The sequence below is a fragment of the Apostichopus japonicus genome, chromosome 3 (assembly GCF_037975245.1).
Source record: "Apostichopus japonicus isolate 1M-3 chromosome 3, ASM3797524v1, whole genome shotgun sequence".
NCBI classification, from domain to species: domain Eukaryota; kingdom Metazoa; phylum Echinodermata; class Holothuroidea; order Aspidochirotida; family Stichopodidae; genus Apostichopus; species Apostichopus japonicus.
The window spans coordinates 13,680,923-13,700,330 of NC_092563.1; the positions used below are offsets into that span (position 1 = coordinate 13,680,923).

The window sequence follows — 19,408 nt, forward strand, 5'->3', positions numbered from 1 at the left end:
TGGATAACTCTACTCCCCCGTGAAGTATATGGTCTGTTTCGGCTGCTGTACCTGATAAACATGTGGTAGTTGATCCTATTAATAGCGCCGTGTATTGTTAAATTCATGTTATATATTGATACTTCATACACTGCACTTCATTACCATGATTAGGTTGCGCTTAGAGACATCTGAGAGACATCAAGAGTACGCAGAATTCATTTCTATATTTGCTGCTTCATTTGTGTCCAGTTAGTTCCGGAATTTTGTGTTAAATGAAACAAAATCTGTTTACGTGTATTTTATCTCACAGATTCCGTTTTTGGAAGATATGCAGAGCTTGACTGTCAAAAGGTACCAGTTCGTTTGAGAAAGGTATTTATTTTTTCGTTTGATTTATTGAGAGAAGACACAATGTGAACCATTAGAGTTAAATTATATGGGAGATTGATGCCTGTAATAGAGCTATTACCATTCTCAAGATTTTACGTTCCTGTTGTTTCGAGCCAGTAATACTTTAAATTTGAACACTATATGCAGTTAAGTAGAAGCGTACGCCATGTAGCGGACAAACACAGTATCACAGGAAAATGAATATTCACAAATGTCGCGTCAAAGGTGGCTAGTGTCCTTTCCTTTGCGTTTGGTGGGAGTCAATGGTCAAATTGTGATCTATATATATTTGTCTTGCGACGTGCGACATCTTTTTGTGCTAAATGCCACTTGAGGTCATCAGCTACTTTTTAAACACAGTATTACAAGTGGAATATTGGCAAATATCATACCTCGCCAAAGACATGCTTATAATTAGCATAAGTTCCTCCTTGTTTTGGTGGACTTTACAGGTCAATTTAGGACAGAGGTCACAAATGACGACAGTCGAACTTTAAATCCTGTAACTAAGGATTGTTAACATGGACAAACTTTTCAGACCTATATGACATCATAGATTAGTGGTGTGATGTGATGTGCAACTAATGTATGTTTTTGGAGGTCAAAGCTTATGTAAGGTTGACAGCGTTTGACATCTGAAGATCTCAAGAACACATTTTGTTAAGAACGTTAATATTGGCAATTTTTATTCATAGTCTGGCTCATTGTAGACGAGGCAAATGTTATTTCACGGCATCGACGTATACATTAACCTGGACCGCCTACGTCAATGGGAGAGACGCGCATGGAAAGAAACCTACCAACCACGGAGGGTCATGTTATTTGCTCCCTTGTAGCACCCAACTCTTATAGTACTCCTTGAATGTCATAGGTGTCAAATTCCTTGTGAAGTTACGCGAGCTGTGCTACTGCTAGCTAAGTGGTAAAAGTTTTCCAATGTTAACTGTAATTATCAATTCCAAAATTGCGATTTTGAGTATTTTTCAAACATTCGAACTGCATGTACATAAAGTACACATGTACATAAAGACGACAAAGAGACGACAGGATTCGTTGTTCCTTAGCTACACAGGGCTCCTTGCCGATTTTGCACGTAAACAAGCGCGTATGATATGATAGGAGTGACCACCGTTTGCAATATGATACCATGGTAGTAGATGTTCGAATAGTAGCCAGGGTCCATGCAGATTAAGCTTTGTATGAGGCGGAAGGTAAATCGAAACAACATTATCATCCAAACCTATAAGTAATTGTTCTCAAATTTTCCGTAAATGTCCGTCATAGTGGCGTTCTTTTTCTGCAGAACGCTTATCTCTTCGAAATGACAAAGTGTTAAATAATATGTTAGTAGCATCTAAAAAAGCCACGTGAATGGGCCGAGAGATGAAGGACCAGCTAGTTATTTCTTTTAATAATCTTCTTTTAATAATAAGACAGTTCTCAAATGTCTGTTCTATTATCTGAATACTATAAAGCTTAACACGCTTTAAATGTTGCAATGGGGCTATATTGTCTTACATATGGAAGAGGGTTGGGAAATGGGAGCAATATTGATAAATTCCACATGATGTAGAATACGTAAAGTAAATAAGCGATTTGAAGAGGGGGCAAAGAAAGAACAAAAAGTCTGTTGTTATATTCAAAAGGCCTCTGCTTTAAGATTTATTGGTGTTTAGTACCCTATCGAAATTGTACAGTATGGATAGATTGAGGGCAAAGCGCATATTAGACAATTACCTTATGAAGAGTTCAAGTTTCATACGTTTCTTGCTTTATATACATATAAAATGAGTCTGAAAATATCACCTGTCAGTTAACAAACAGGATACAAATAAAGCATGATGCCGACGATTTAAGTGTTACAGACCAAACCAAAACTAAAATAAACTAAACACAATATGGATACTTTGACGGAAGAGGATATTGATATTTAATTAAGCCTGAGAGAGTTTATACTTCATTTGTTTCTTACTTTATGTCACTTAAAAGTGGGACTGGAAATATTTCCTGTCAGTGAACAAACATGATACTAATGCAGCATGATGCCGACGTTACAGACCAAGGCAAAACTAAATAAACTACTGCAGCCGTTGTGTAAGAATGCGCTATTATGCTGGTTCCACTAATTCCAGAGACGAAAATGTGTCTTGGAAATGTAAGGCGATGACATCTCTGTGTACACCCACACAACCAGAAATTCAAATGTTTTGACATTGTTGACAGCAATAGGCTATTGTATAACTGAGTTGTTCATACGTTCGTAAAAGCTTTACGTATACTAAACTACCGAGCCGTTAGTGTTTTCATTAGTGGTTTACGCCTGCATAGTTTGGCAGCGCCTCGTAGCTATGTTGATTTAATCTGCGCATGACACGATAGTATGCCACGCTAATCATCATCAAACTGATAACCATTGCAACGACCACGATGGAGAGGGAAGTAGTGAAAACCGATGAAAAGTTGTGAGGTGTTCCATTAGCTTCGCCCGCCTTCACTGTAATACAGAAACGAAAAAAAAAAATCTTGAAACTGAAATGCATCATCAAGCCAAATCGGAAAAGTTATGTGTGTACGCAAGCAAGTAGAGCGGTCTAAAAAACAGTGATACTTCTGGAGTGTGAATATTATAAACTGGCTTTTGTATAACTATCAGTGAGGGCGTATTACCGAAGTGTTATGATTGTGCAGAGTACACTCCTGGTGCTTATGAATCTGACATTTTACACAGAATTACCACTTTTAATAGGCAAGCCAAGCCGTACACATTGCTACACATTCATTTCTTATTTACGTTCACATTGTTCAATTAGCATACTTAAATTTGATAATAACTTACGAGTCTCGGATCTGTCGTCAATTCCTTCGAGTAAAATAGGCCCTCTTACAAGTCGTTCTACTTTCTGATCATATTGATGAATGGATCGACGATAACGGCTCTCTTCGCAGCCTCGACGGCACTCTGAATATGTATCATTTACGTCACAGACAATGACCTCGCAGTGAACCCAAACCTTATGACAAAAAAAAAAAATTCCAAAGTACAATTACACAAGCTATATAGTGTTTGATGGAAAGTAGTATTTTCCTAATAGTAATAAACCACGACATCTCTCCCCATCCGCTATACTCTCCGTCTAAAACGTCATAACATTGGCATGTATAATGCAGTACAAGGAGTGATCAATATATCAGCAAAATGATTGTATGACGATGTGATATTTCCATCAACTAATTTCTACGTCAGGAGAGACTTGTCATGATTCTCGCTTTAGTGTAAAACTTATTCAGTTAGCCTGAATGTTAAGGCTTTCAACTATAAAATAGTACGCATGAAAGTCAAACAAGAAAGTAACGGAGACATCAGTTTATGTGATAGAGTTCTGAATTCTCATATTGACTTTTATTCAAAATATGACATATGGACACTACTGACCAAATTTCAATATGCCTGACAGATCTTTATTTGATTAGCTTCTGGGATAGAATTTAGTGTTGCCAAGTCGTTGATAAGGCAGCAGATTCTTACCAAAGCTGATACTAAAATCCAGTGACGTAACAATGGTTATTGGCACAATGAAATTTTGAAAAGAGAAACAAAGGTAGGATGCATGCACAACTTTAGCTCATGCTGCATGTTATACTACTGAATTAAACAATGGCAAAAATATCAACACAAGACAATGTTCTAGTTTTAATGCCCTTTCAGGCTAGTTTCTCATGGTAAGCATGCCAATCCCGACGAGGCGACCGTTGCGATAACGTTTTCGTATAAATTTTTGTTTACTTTGCACAACAAATCTTACCTGTGAATATTCATTTCCAATGTCTCGTCTAAACCTAAAGCTTGAGATTTCAAAATCCGCCTGTTTCGGAGTTTGTAGTGTTAGCACTCTCACCGCGGCGTTATTAGCACCGCATCTGTGAAAAGAGAATTAAAATCAAATTATTGACGCTTTGGCAACTAAACGATAACTTTCATGATAAATTGGTATTTTCTACTTGTTCAGCTTTCATCTGTCTTATTGGTATTCACAAACATTTTAATTCCTCAGTTTCAAGTGTAGCTTCTGATATGACTAACTATGAGCTTACTTACCCGTCTCTAATAAATTCGTAAACGAGATAATCTTCGTAGTTAGGAGAGGGCGTCGCACGACAGCTACGCAGGTGGATTTCTAAATTATCAGCGGCTCGAAGTAGCTCCGATCGAAAGAATAAGTTTGTACCAAGATGTGCCTCTACGGGATACGTGTTGTATCTAACCGTGTACGAGATATCCGTATACATAGCGAAGTCGTAGACAAAGCTTCCTTTCTCACGTTTCACGATGTACTCGCTGATAGTCACAAAGTGTGAAAGGAGTTTCTTGGATCGGTCGTACTCACAGGTAAACGGAATCTGCAAGCTTAGGTACTCCACGATCATGTTGGTATTGTTGTCATGATTTACGACAGTATTAGAGTAAAAACTGTGTGTTGAGTTATCCTTTTAAGCAAAAGAAACGAAGAAGAAAAATTAAAAGAAAGAAAGAGAAAGAAATAAACAAAAGACAGCATGACATTTAATTTTGGAAAATGCTAATCACGTCAGTGCCGATGATGTTGTTAATTAATTAAACGTGACATTACAAAGACAAACATGAGCCCAAGTCAAATGTATCTCCTCGAACGTTCTCTACTTTATGACATTATCTCTTCTGTCGTCGTTTCGTATTTTCTTTCATTCTTTCAATCAAATTGTGATGAGCAGTAAAGTTTATGCAAATCAGGCAGACAGGTAAAAAGCAATTAACTTAAAATTTGAAATGTATTTATTAATTCCGACTTGAAGTGTGTAATTTAATATACAATGTCTGTACCTGTAAACGTTAGAATGTGTGTAGCCTATGTATTCTCGCGTGAATTGAAGGGAGTGTGAGTTTGTGTAAAGGGGAGGGGGTGAGGGAGGGGTGATAGTGATTGAAATTTTCAGTGTACCGGAGATAACTGACAATGTTTGTGTTGATAATTACTCTTTCATCCTTACCGGTACTTTTTAATGCAAATATGCAGGAATACATGAGCCACCTCAATCGACAATATTCTAAAAGATAGATGTTATTTCATACCGTGTATTGGTTACCACAGCCGGTTAGTGAGCTGTTAAGACTGATGTACTGATGATTGTCAAAGCTCATGCAGCCTGGATTCCCAGCACCTCCCAGGAGATAAAGCCCGGTAGTCTCAAATGAATCTTCAACCAGCTTTCGTGGGATGTCGATCTGAAAAGATGTTGGGCCACAGCGGAGGACAATTTCGTCACCAAACTCATCATCGTCATTCGGCGTAGGTGTCATGGTAGCAGTTTTATTAGTGACGTTTGGACTGGCAGTTGTAGTTGGGACTATAAAATGACATGACAGAGCACGGTATTGAATAAATATCCGATCGATAGATAACAATTGATATCCGACATCTTAAATCTGTTTGTATAGATCATGGAAAATTAATTTTGCCAATGTGCAGGTTCTCAATGCGCTGAATGCATCTAAGGGAAAACTATAGTTTTGTATAATTCACATGTCCATGAAGAACGAATAACACTACGCGTACGTTATTTTATGTAAATTTTGATAGTTTTACAATCACTCTGCTTGCTTATATCAAGTGGCCATTTTGTATCATCAAACCGCTCCTCTATGTATATTGCCATTAAGATCGATGTGAAAGTAGCTTTACATAAAAATGACTAACTCTTTGTTGGTTGACGTTTGAAGAATTTAGAGTATCGAGGTATTTAGCATTTGTTCAATAGTATAAAAAACAGAGAAAAGTTTTAAATTACCCTGAGTGACGAAAAACGTCAATTGATTTGGATCATCGATGGCTGCAGACTCTATTCCGCAGTAAGTCGTGGTTCTAGCAGCTCCCGACTCCATTAAGATGTAGTATGACGTCATCTCACTCAGATACTGAGCAGGAACGACAAACTGAAGGGTGTTGTCACCAGGAAAAGAGACTTGTTGATAATTTTGAGAATCAACATTATAGACGTTACTTCCTGTTTGGGTGTGAAGAGATATCATAGTAGATCTGGATGGTCGAGCAACCTGAATTTGAAAGAAATAGAGGGGGAAAGTTAATCATTTTGTACATTTATTTTAATAATTATGTTACTATGAATATATTAAATATCACTCAGTCAATGGTTTAATATTCAGTTAATGGTCATGATCATGTTAATTATGGGACATTCCGACTCAAATTAGCACAGACAACGTTATTCCTTGTTTATCAATTCGCATATCATATTTATTATCTAGATGTTCTGAGATAAAGGTTTGTACGTTATCGATGTATCTAATAGGCAATTAAAGTAGGGAATTTAGTAAACACTTTGTAGGCTACTGTTTGCAGGTTATTTCGTGCCGTATATGTTCCAGTCATTATAGGCGTTGTAAATCTCTTAAGGATTATGAGGTAGGTATCTAAAAGTGAAAATTGATCATTTTACTGTTTGGAATTGTTTGTTACTGATCCACACGACCGGCAAGGCCATATAGCAGGCCATATGGCAGGCCATATAGCAAGGCCATATAGCAGGCCATATAGCAGGCCATATAGCTAGGCCAATAGCATTGCTATTTGTGTATGAAAACGTGGAGGAAGTGTGGGAAAGTCCTTGTTTCCATGTTCCTAACTTTCTGACTGAGAAAAACAAGGATTATAGGAATTCCATGACGACGTCGTTTAATGACGTCGTTCCATGACGACGTTTAAAAAGTGTTAGCTCATTGGTTAACGCCGGTGCCTTCCAATCAAAAGGTCCCCAGTTCGAGTCACTCCAAGATGAATGTATGTCTTCTAGTTACAGAGTTGTTGACAATTGAAAACTCATAATCATGGACGTTAAATATGAATCTAAGGGACTGACTTCGGTCAGCTTGCGGCTTTGATAAGCTAATGAGGCTTCTTCGCGAGTTCCTGCTTGCAGGAGGATCTAAAAAATCAATGACAGCTTACCGCCTGGTCATAGCGTACGAGCACTTGTAAGTCTTCTAGTGGCGTATGCTCCCCGTTGCCTGGTCGAATAGTAATTATCTCTGGAGGGGGGTCTGCAGGGAATGGAGAAAGCAAAGTGAAACATAGTTAAACTTCAGAAATTCGGGATATGCCGTATGCTTTCACTTATCCTTCAACCTGCTTGCAATCACGCCCTCTACTTACCATACAGTGATTAGGATTCCCTGTCCTTGCTCAAAAAACCTACGCACATCCAAATAATGATCTGAAGTTAACTATCAATTACCTCAATCCCTTTTTTGCGATCACAAAAAGAAAAATATGCTTCTTCAGAGGCGTAGCAATAGGTGGTCCATTGAACTGCAGGGGTCCCCAGTGTCCACAAGGCAAGGCTAAAGGTAGTTCAAAATAAATTCTGTCGTGACCCGGTTCCATTGAAATCCTAGCTACGCCACTATGTTTCCTTACAACTATGCAGTCATTTCCACGATAACTAGTACCGACACTGATGACTACCTATGATCAACTTTTCGAACACAAACATATTTAAGGGGTACATTAGACTGCAATAAAAATACGAGAATTAAGAATTAATGAACACCAAAGACTTTCTACAACAACAAAAATGGATATGTAAGGCTTTACATATTTACGGGTACCATAAAGTTTTAATTACGAATCAGTTTATTCCCCAAAAAATGTTTGAGATACTTACTACCAGTAATGAGAGTTATACATGTCTGTGCACCGAAGGATCTGAGAGCAAAATGACGTAAAGTAAAGACGTGAAAGCCCAATCTGGTATACAGCAGCAAGATCAGATCAGATATTAGATATACTTAATCTCACCAAGCATTTCTAATGCTGAACTAACCTTTTCCTAAACCCACACAATAAATTAAACTACGTCCATCCAAACAACTATCAGTGAAGATATTTTCTTAACCATACAGAAAAAAAAACCTACTGTGTGATTTATAAGGAAATTTATTACGACCTCTTGTTGGTTCAGACTAAAGTGCTTTACATGAGAAATGCTTTACATGATGAATGTTTTTTAAAGTATTCCAAAAGGATACTATCCCATGAAAATGGCTCTAACAATAGATACAATTTAGGCCGCTGTTTTTGCAATTACGTCTGTGTTGTTTTGTTGTTGTTTTGTGTTTTATTAATTTAATATGACTCCAGCTGGTAGACAGAAAAGTCAGATTGCTGTATTATCGTTTAAAATTACCCAACAACTCAGATCAATACTTTCCATATTGTAGATGGCAAAGCATAGTGTAGGCAATATATGCACTGCTAACTGTGTCAATGTAACGTATGTTTGTACCGAAATAATGAAAACTTACATTAAATTTTCCTTCATCACACGTGACCATTTCACAAGTTTTTGTTATTTGTTACTAATTAAAGGAATTGTCTGGTGAAGATTTTGATACATTGTCCTCATAGTTCTAGTTTTGCTCTTTCTAACTATGTGAAAATTGTCCTCATTTGACATTTTCTTCCTGTAGAAATCTGGTTTTAAATTCACCAGTTTCTCACCTACAGCACTGTTTGTTCGAGCGCATTGGTGAATGACGTGGTGCAGGCAAAAAGGCAAAACGAGCGACTCGAAGTGAGCACTCCCATTTCCGCAGCACATACTCTCTCGCGTGTACGTATATGCACAGGTGATTGCTTACTATATATTACGTACACATCGCGAACGTACGTATACAGCCTACCATGTCCACTTCGTCACGTACATAGCGTTGCATATAATACACTCTCACACTCAAACCACAGTTCTTAAATCGTTCTTTGAAATCGCTGAAATAAACTTCACGATTCAACTTTACAGTAAAAGGAAGCTTGAAATGTATTTGGAACATCAAAAGCTGACACTTGGCGGAATCGATGTCAGAGTAGAATTTAGTACCGAGACGCTTAGGCTTCGCAGAACTGGCCGATTGTAAACGTTAGAGTAGCCTACATGCCAACATCATTCCCATAGTAGATGGACAGCGCAATGTATAAACAACGAGGAGTCTACTTCTCAAAGTTATCTTCTGTTACACAGAATCATAAAATTACCGATGCTCTGCGTATATGACGGCTTAACGATTTTTTTAATACATATATTATTTATAAAAAAGTCACCGAAAAGTAAGGAAGAAATTAATCTGTGGTGTTTGTCTGTGTGCAAATGCGGTGTTTGTTGTGATTACTGTAGGAACTGTATGGAGCGTGGGTTATGTCGCAATCTACATTTGCAAAGATTCGTTACTGTTCAAAGTAGCCTATATTTGAAATTTCCATCCTAAACGATTAAAAAATCGTGTTTCTGTCAAACGCAACATTAGCGTTCTCATATTTTGAAAAACATGTTTGGAAAATTATTTATCGTTTTGAAGGTAACGCCTAAGGCCTACCAGACAATTCTTTTAAAACTTGTAAGCCAGAATTGTTCGGGATTCTTCCTCAACATATTTGTCTACCGAGAGAAATGTTGGTGAGCTAAAATAAAATCTAAGAATTTGTTTTTAATTGATAACATTTAAGTTATATACCCACCCAAGGTTTGTCTCCGCATTAAAGCACATGATTTCTTCTTCTCCAACTGTGATCGGGTTCCAAGTAGTATTTATATAGTAATCCGTAGGCAGGCCGTCAGGGTAAGGTAAGAGTTCAGATTTGATCATTCCAGACGGTGATATTGTTGTTATTTCAGTAATGCTGATTGAAAAGTAGGAAGATAAGTACATACACTTGAAATCAACACTACAAGTACTTACCAAATAATGTTCTCTCCATGAGTTTTACTGATGAAAGTGAACATAAACGGCGTGGAAAGTTGGTTGGAACGAGGATAGGTTCAAATACAAAACAAAAACATAAACACCCCCCCCCCCCCCCGCAATAAAAATCAGCAACATTATAGATATGTCTTTGCATTACCATTATTTTGGTATAAACTTTTAGCATATGTAATACCAGATAAATGTGTGTATGCGTTATATATTATACTAATATATTATTATTTTTATGACAAGTCCAGAAACAGTGACCGACAGTAAATAAGGGATATTAAGAACTTGAAATATTGGTTTCTTACAAATCAACAGGACATGCATCCACGACCGACTGACCGAGAACACTTTTATCTCTGACCACGAATGAGAATGAATGTCTCTAGCAAAAACTTTGTCTGAAATTATTGGAATCGACAAGTACAACACAGACAAACTATAATCATGTAAACCAGTTATAATTTAGAAACTTCAACAATACAATACAATGCAATAATAATTTCAAGGGAGAACATCTCACTGACACATAATTCAACTATCTAGGGAAACGCTTCTCAACATCTCGGAATAATTTAGAGAGTACGTACCTCTATCAATCAAGTACTTATCAAAACTGTGTTTTTTTTCTATTTGTCATGCATGAAACTTGATGATAAGAAGTATTGTTCTACTTTTAGGGGCGAAAACAACTTTTCGGTTGTGGTATAAGTTTTATTTTTAAATATTTTGTCAAAAGTTGCAACTTCTATCCCCTTGTTCCCTTTTGCCTTCCAGTAGCATGCATTATCGCAAATAAATGAAGTCGACTGACTTCATTTTAGTGGAATTAATTTTGATCGGACAGACTGACATGAAGGAAGTATCTTTCATTATCTACTAATGTCTTTATTTGTTTACCTGACATTCGCGGAACTGGTCCTAGCGATGATCGGTTCATGGTAGGTGCCGTTCTCTGGAATACCTACACAAGAATCCGGGACCCGTGTTGGAGGAATAAAGACAGGTTGATCCAAGCAAGAGACTGAACTGCTGATCACATCCACAAGGAAATGCAGAGGTATATAACTGAGAGGTTGTGTTGAAGTTGGTGTCGCAAAATCCATGATTTCTATAGAAACACCGTAAAGCCCAACTGAAAGCCCAGTCGTATCCCATGTGATAACACATGTTCCCTATTGAACGAAAGTTACAGGAAAGAAAATGAGTGTCACAAAAATTCTATAGGGCATGCGTCCACAACCAAATGCAGTTCTTTTCCCGATCAGAGCACTACACGAGGAACCGTACCTTAGGACTTCTGTCAGTATACGACTTACATCATAAGTATGCTAAATATGTAAATCATTTAGAGCTTTCAAGACGACCAGAAGGATATAACAGATAATGTGTTGTGAGTTGACAGAATCTTGAAGAATTTCAAGAATAGTACAAAAGAGTGAAGGACTTCCATCTCTGTTGATGCAGCTTGTCCTTTGATAAACAAGACTTGTAGAATTTCTGGTCATACTACTATGATTCTTATTATGATGGTTCCCTTCACAATAAAAACAAAAACATGCCAAAAATGGTTCTAAACATAATGAAACTTATACAAATATGATAAAAGGTTTTGAAAGACTACGGTCGTTCTGTTCCTTAAATTTAACACACCATCAAAATTAAAGTATGCTTGGATGAAATTTTCCAATAACTTGTACAACACAATGTTTCAGTTTATCAAACATAGTAACGGTATTTAGTAATAACATTAACAATAATTGCAAGCCATCACACTACAAGTATACTTAATGTTGGTTTGTAACTTTTCCGATGACTGCAATGTTTGATATTTCATATATTTGATACGTTTCAACTAATATAAATATAAAAATACTGATAATAATAATAATAACATATATATGTATATATATTTATATATGTACGTATATCAGCGTCCATAGCCTAGTTGATTAGGGTGTCCACATGCGGGAAGCCCGGGTTCGACTCCCGGTGGAGGCCGGAGGTCTTTGCGCTGTTCTGGATTTTCCAACTCATTACAATTTCAAATGTTTACAAACATACACACAGATACGCCCACCCATACATAATACACCCACCCATACATACACCCATACGCAGACGTACATTTTAACATGGTGATCTTTGATATTTATTGATATCATTTGAGTTTGTTTCGGCGCTTCATAACATATACATATTTCTATGCTCTTTGGATAAGGCCTTACATTATCAAGCACAGCTCCAGGTAGGTTAAAGCAACCAGTACCACAATTAGTTGCCCAGAAACACCTGACGTCGTCACCATCCGGATCAGCCACTGGAATAAGTAGAAAGAGAAGATTAGAAATGAAATTATCCTACTGTAATGTTGTTAATTCGCCAGCTTTGTAGTGCCACCAAAGGTTGCTTTTACTGTCATGATGTAAGTGTTAGCTCGTAAAACAGATACGGTATGAAACTATAAGTAAAGGAATTCAGTAACAGCGTGTTAATCAATTGTAAAGATTGCCTGGAATTGTCTGCATGTTTAGGTCATACCCAAATCGTCGTAGCATTTTGAGTCTTTGAGACTTTCTTTTCAAATTTCATGACTGTATATATGGAACATTCGATTTAGCGATGTCACCATGGCAATGGAGCTGTATTGTCTTTGCTTTTCGTCTTTATGTGCGAATTATTGGAATAATATTTTTTAAATTAAGAAAATGCAAAGAACATCGATAGCTAACAAAAGTCTCCCCCCGCCCCCCCCCCCCCAATAAAAAATTGTATCACATTTCAAGTATAATATTAACGAAAATGTTATAAAAGGTAATATAAGCAATTCAAAGAACATCTGCAATGATGACATTACATATCACCTACAATGTTCCACTTGCTTCATGAGATATAGGAACACTATATTAAGATGGGATTTCAACTAAAATTGTAGAATATTAATCATGGGTCACATTATATGTCGCCGGAATATTTGTGGCGTTTAAATCATAGAACCAGTGTACGCAGATACGCCTAGTGTCTATATCCTATAGAAAAAGTTTGTGATATGTAAAGCTGCGCTTGTCAGCTAATAGATAGATGTACCAACATGTGCACTTTGTTAAAATAAATTGCTGGAGACAGCTATGAGAACATTCCAAAAGTAGATATATATAGAAAGTGAAGATGTTGAAGAACATGTGTAATAATGAAATCAAATGATGGGAAAAAAAGGGAGAAACATCTTCAGAAACAGAACATCTAGTGCCGAGAGCAAGTTACTCATTAAAATGAGGTTGCCCAATAGCAACGAGGAATACTTTTGTCTTCCTTGTCAGCATCACATTTTCTGTCTCAGGAATATTCCTTTAAAATAATTTTGAAAATATGAGAGAGAGACGAGTCCTTTAAGGTCTTACCAGGTATAGTAATGGTGTTGTGACATTCTCGGTGATACCGTATAATAGGCAGTGTTGCAGTTGTCGGTGATGAGTTAATACGACCGGTGTCATTACGAACACTCAAGTCAATCGCCGCCATTAAAAACCAATCCCCACCTGCGTAGTTCATTAAATTTATCCAACAGCATCCAGAAAACCTGAGAAAGAACAACATGAGACGACAGTCCTGCTTTGACGGATGTTTTTGTTGTGTGTTGTATATATCAATGTTATTAATGGCCTTTGAGACGGAAGCACTGTTGTTGTGGTGATGAAATGGTGATGAGGTTGGTCGGGAAGGGATGCGAGGTTGGGAAGGATGAGGGTGAAGGTGGATTGGCTTCAGTCTACATCCTCGAGACTAACTTAAATTCCGTCGTACCTCATCTTATATCAACGCCTCTGCTACTGTTTGTAGACATTATACCCTCGATACAGAAGTGAAAGTGTTAATTAGTTCGCAATTTTTTGTATGACATTCACCTTGAGTTGGTGAGAGAGAACAAGAGGTCGGAGAACTTACCAAACTTGGAAATTGGGAATATTTGGTTGATAAAAGCCAGAGCTAACGCCACTGGTCCAGTCTTCCGTCTCACTAAAATCCGTGCAAACATAGGAGAGCTGTTGATTCAGTCCATAGCAATTGCATTGCAAGGATCCTTCTCCATCAAGCAGATTGCCTCCAGCAATGTGTTCATCCGTACAATTATGTTGACTTCCCCAACTACGTCGCCATGACATTCGGTAGGATATTTCAATCTATTGGGAAATTGAAAATGTTCAAAGGAATGTTTCAAGGCATGTTTGAAAGGTCCCTGTTTCTTTAGTTCTAGCAAAGATGCCGCGTGTACAGTATGGATTCCCCTCGCTTTGTGTTCAGCATCAGAACAAGGTAAATAGATGTTGAACCTTTTCAACGCGTTTACATTGGACCACGTGCTTGGTATCTCACCTCTCGATTGTGATCACCGAACTGGAAATTGAGCATTGCTTTATAGAAAGAAAGACGCAAAACTGTAAGTCGTGTCACGTGCATGTACTGTAAATTGTGTCAAATAAAACGCATAACAAACATCAACGGAAATTAAAAGTCACCGCTGATCTCGGGTCAACACCGAGCTACGTCTACATAACAAATCGAACACCGACGGAGGGATTTGATCCTTTCTCGATCCTAGCCTATCGCGGGGTAACAACCTTGGGGCCTGATCCACGTTTACACGACAAAACAATCGGATCCCGAGCGTAGGGTTCATTGTCACGATCATGGTCTAACGTAAACGGAGCAATAGTTTCAAAGCCATATATAAACCCGGCTCCTTTGCCCACCCGAAGAGCAAGATTTTTTTAAATGAACGATACCTATAATGCAATCAACATTAAGAGAGCCGTTTCGACAGTTGGGGAAGGAGGGGGGGGGTGGTAGTGAAAAAACGCACTGTATAGAGTGCACATCACGAGGAGGTTAGTGGGCTAGTGAACATGTTCTATTTCCAACCCACGCATCATCGGTTAATCAAATTTTATTTTATGAAAATTTTCATATCGACATTACATTCAAAATTGTTGCAAAATATAAACGTCATATAACCAGGGTCTTACATTCACCATTTGTCGAGAGGGATACTGATCGAATTCAAGATCGACTCCGCTTTTTGCGACCGACTGTAGTGACAAGCTGATAAATGGTTTCTAAAAGTAAACCAACCAAAAGCGGCAACTTGCTTTATAATAGCATCTGTACACAGTTATTGAATGAGAGCCCAGTCAGAAGTTGCAGCACTGTACTTAAATCTTGTTCGTTTTGCCGCGATTTTTGAGCGCAACAGAACATTTCAGAGAGATTAATTACACCTACAGCTCTCTGGAATGAGGCTAGTGAGGGTACAGAAGGCGAGTCCCAGGAAGCTCAAGTGTTCAGATCTTCGTTGTTCTCTCGTAGCAAGTAGTATGTGCGAGAGATATAAAATTCAATATGTATGGAATTGATTGTGTTTTGCGGGGTTTTTTTCGGAGCAACTTTAAAGCGCAAAAGAACATGTCAGAAAGATGAATTTAATAAGTTATGTGGAAGGTAGTCCAATCCCGGTGCAGTGCAGACGGTTCTTTTGTAGCAATGTGTAATTAAATTTCATTGGAATGTATTCAAAGCCCCTGTGTGGGATTAGGGGGCAAACCTTTCCGAAGTTTAGCATTTTGTTAGCATAATATACTAAAATAAAACATAACTGTTATTAAACTGTTTATCCACTAATGAGCCTATGTAAGAGAATGTGTACAAGTAAGTTTCCCTCACGTTTCGGTCCTAGCAGGATCTGCCTCAGAGGCTAAATGACAAGCATAATATATAACTTAAATAATGGAACTTTGGAAGTAAGGGAGGGTCAATTTTGTTTTATCGCAGCCGACTGGACAGAAACCGGGGGAGACAAGCATTATGTTGGTAGGGGCGACCACCATTCCTTTTCTTTTTGCCGCCACTGGACTAAGTAACCTTTTTCCCCTTTATACGGTATATCACAACAGGTATTGACCGAGCATATACATTCTGCTTTGAAAAACATAACATAGACTACATTACTTTCTAACTTGCTAACAAAACTTATTTACACTGAAGCAAAATAAAAATGGTAATCGAATCACTTTGCTCATTTTAAGTCAGTCGTTCCCGCTGTTAGTTCTTATCAAAAGTACGGGCACATGCCAACTATTTATCTCTATGCACTAGAAAAGTACAGTTACTGGAACGTTACCCCTCCCCCCCCCCTCTCTCTCTCTGTACTACCCCAAGCGAATCCCTCCGTCGCTACTACCACCATGAATATACTTATTCTAGTGCATGGGCCCGTGCAAAGAAAAGTGGAAATATTTAAAGCAAAACGATGGTTAGGTATTTATCCAACCAGCAAATGATAACGCTTACAACATAACGTATAGAAGAAAAACTAAAAAACATAAAGGGCAGACGACGTAATTAAAACAAATTAACAAATTCATTTACCTGTGGAATGTTGCTTTGATGACTACTTGGTATAGGGTCGACAGGTCGCCAGGTAATGAGACCTCCTCTGAAATGAGATGCCTCTGTCTCACCGATCGAAACTGAAAGCGCAAGTAACAGGATGACCCAAGGAGCAGACATCTTGTTTCTCTGACGTTAATTTTGGCTCCTTTCTTAGAATGATGAAAATAATTTGACGTTGATGATATGAACATCGAGTTGAAGTTTGAAGGTTAATCGGAAGCTTTCCCCATATTTATAGTAAAACTTCCGACATAAGGATTAAGGGCTAACTGATGGCGACTCTGCTTTATTTACACAAACAGATGGCTGCATTGCTAAAGGATTTTTTTTTGAAATCTATTATATCGTATACTTTTTAACTGCACAGAAATGATAAGAGCGTTTGCTCTTTCCAGTATTCTAACAATCCAGGACCTCGTCAAACCTTGACGATGTTTCATATCGTTTTTTATCAGACGCCACTTCAAGCTGGAGGCTCTTTTTTTTTCGAGGTAAATATCCCAGGTTATCAAATGTAATTATAGGCTTTTAGGTCAATAAAATTTGGGTATTTCCACCCTCCGCATTCGGCATACTTCATGAACTTTGCTCCCAATTTTGCAATCAGTTGATTGGGATCTGCGATATATTATTATTAGTTTTTTAGTGTTTAGTCATGCACTGATAATCGACGTGTTCTTTTTTTAGTGGTTTATATGTAAGGGTGTTAGCCACTGAAAATAAAGATTGTTCTTGATCAGAGAACTCTGGATTTGGTGTGATGACCAAACACAGAGCAAGACACATAAAAAATGGAAAACTCAACTGGATTGGATCAAATGAAATTATAATTATGAATAACAAACAATAAACAGCTGATCTGGGCCCAATCAAAGAATTAAATAAAACAACTTAGAGTCGTGAGGTGCGCACCCAAAATATAAGAAAATACACTTAATTTAAAAGTCTGTTCTGGTGAGTTGGCCTGCTGGTGACATCAAGTACATATCTTCCACGACATCGGATCTTCCACGACATCAGTATAGTTGAACAGAATAAATGGTATAATGAATGTCCGATCCCAACAAAATAGTATCTTTTAATTAATAAGCATTAGAGTCCCAGGCTATCCTTCAGTTAAATAATGTCAATATCCTTTGTAGTAAAATAATGTCAGTTATAACAAATGGTGTCCCGGAATATCCTTTATGGTAAAATAATATCCTCTAAGTAAATAATATTCTTTAAAGTAAATAATATCCTTTATAGTAAATAGTGTCCCATACTGTCAGGTGAATATCACTCCTTCCATAAAATAAAAAGGACTACTGTAACTTGAACTTTGTAAATTAAGGTTTAAAACAAACTATCCAGCATTAAAACTATATTTCTCCTCTTTTGCAACTGTCTTGCTCAGATACTCATGGCCAACTGCCTAACTCCCTTTACCCTTACAAAACTCCTTTGTTCCTAAAATATATACACACAGACCCCATTTCCTGTGAGGGCTAATTTCCAGGAAGAACAAAGATAGTTGCTTAGCAACCCAGAAGAGGTAGCAGTGTAAGAGGTGTTAATCCCACCCTTTTGCTGCCACAGACAACATACAAATATACTGTACAAATGTATAGCCCTCTGTACAGTGAGCACTGCACAGTGCACTAATAAACTAAAGTAAAACTATGGTACAAAAGAAACTTTATGTAAGAGCTGACCATCTTACATATATATTGTGTTTAGGCAGACGGTCGATACCCCTTAATGTTACCAAAATCAATTCCATGTCGGGGAGGATAAGAGCTCAAGGGTTGATCGTATACGACCGCAATTTGTCTTAGATCTGAACATGAAATATCATGACTGTCTTAAGTAAAAGAAAAAAATAGTTCTATATATTCGATCTAGAGTTCTAGATTCCCTCTCTATACATGATATTTGAAGAAACTCGTTGTCCTCCTGCCCAAACAAATACATCAGGGCCATGGAAGATGGTCAGATTGAAGATTGCCAAGACAGCCGTCCCCACCCCCCCCCCTTGTACAATCTACGTCACAAGAGTGATTGAAGACCGTATTACTGCGGTGCGCAGACAAGAATAAACATGAAATATACCTACTTGTGATTTGCATATAGGCTTGTTGGAACTACATTTTGTAGGATATATCAACATAACAGATAGATAAATGCGCATATCACGATACTTTTTAAGGGTCACCAAACTAGTTTTTTCGGCCCGCCAAAACTTCGGGAAAAGGGATGCCTGTGGAAACATGGAATATCGTGAACATAACATAACACCTTTACACACGCTTTTTCATTTCTGGTGCCGGCACTGTCCCTAACCCATTTTCCTGTTACACCAAACATATTTTAGACGCCCTAATTAAATCCTCCTGATAATTAATTGGTATATTTCATTATTTTCAACATCCAATCATAACAAAGAATGATGGTGACTAACAACATACCAAACAAGTCACTTCAGTAGGTCTATTTACGACTAATTTGTAACACAATTGTTACGTTTTCATGCGGACGTACACAGCTCTTGTTGTGGTATGGCATATCTATAACTTCGGAGCAATATAGATGATGTTTATGACGTCAACGTAGATTCGAATATAAGATACACACTTCAACAGCATTGGTGAAGATGGTTACGAAGCCATGTAATATATAGAGATTGTCAACAACAAAAAATCAATTAAAACATATTCATTTTATGAAAATTAAAATTATGCCGAATCTCAATAGAACCAATTCAAAACATTAATCGTGACGTAACCACTAGTTCGACACGGCAGAAAATATCTC

General features: G+C 37.6%; 1 protein-coding gene across 1 annotated transcript; it reads right to left on the minus strand.

Annotated features, from left to right (window-relative positions):
• Positions 1-1,923: 1,923 nt before the first annotated feature.
• Positions 1,924-16,957, minus strand: LOC139963840 (uncharacterized). The gene is made up of 14 exons (XM_071965032.1): positions 16,592-16,957; positions 14,114-14,349; positions 13,570-13,748; positions 12,397-12,488; positions 11,069-11,343; positions 9,936-10,097; positions 8,089-8,129; positions 7,374-7,465; positions 6,196-6,460; positions 5,480-5,754; positions 4,469-4,857; positions 4,176-4,290; positions 3,209-3,383; positions 1,924-2,866 (listed from the first exon to the last, which is right to left on the minus strand). The coding sequence occupies exons 1-14, from the start codon at positions 16,730-16,732 to the stop codon at positions 2,679-2,681; spliced, it is 2,625 nt and encodes an 874-aa protein (XP_071821133.1). The 5' UTR covers positions 16,733-16,957; the 3' UTR covers positions 1,924-2,678.
• Positions 16,958-19,408: the final 2,451 nt, after the last annotated feature.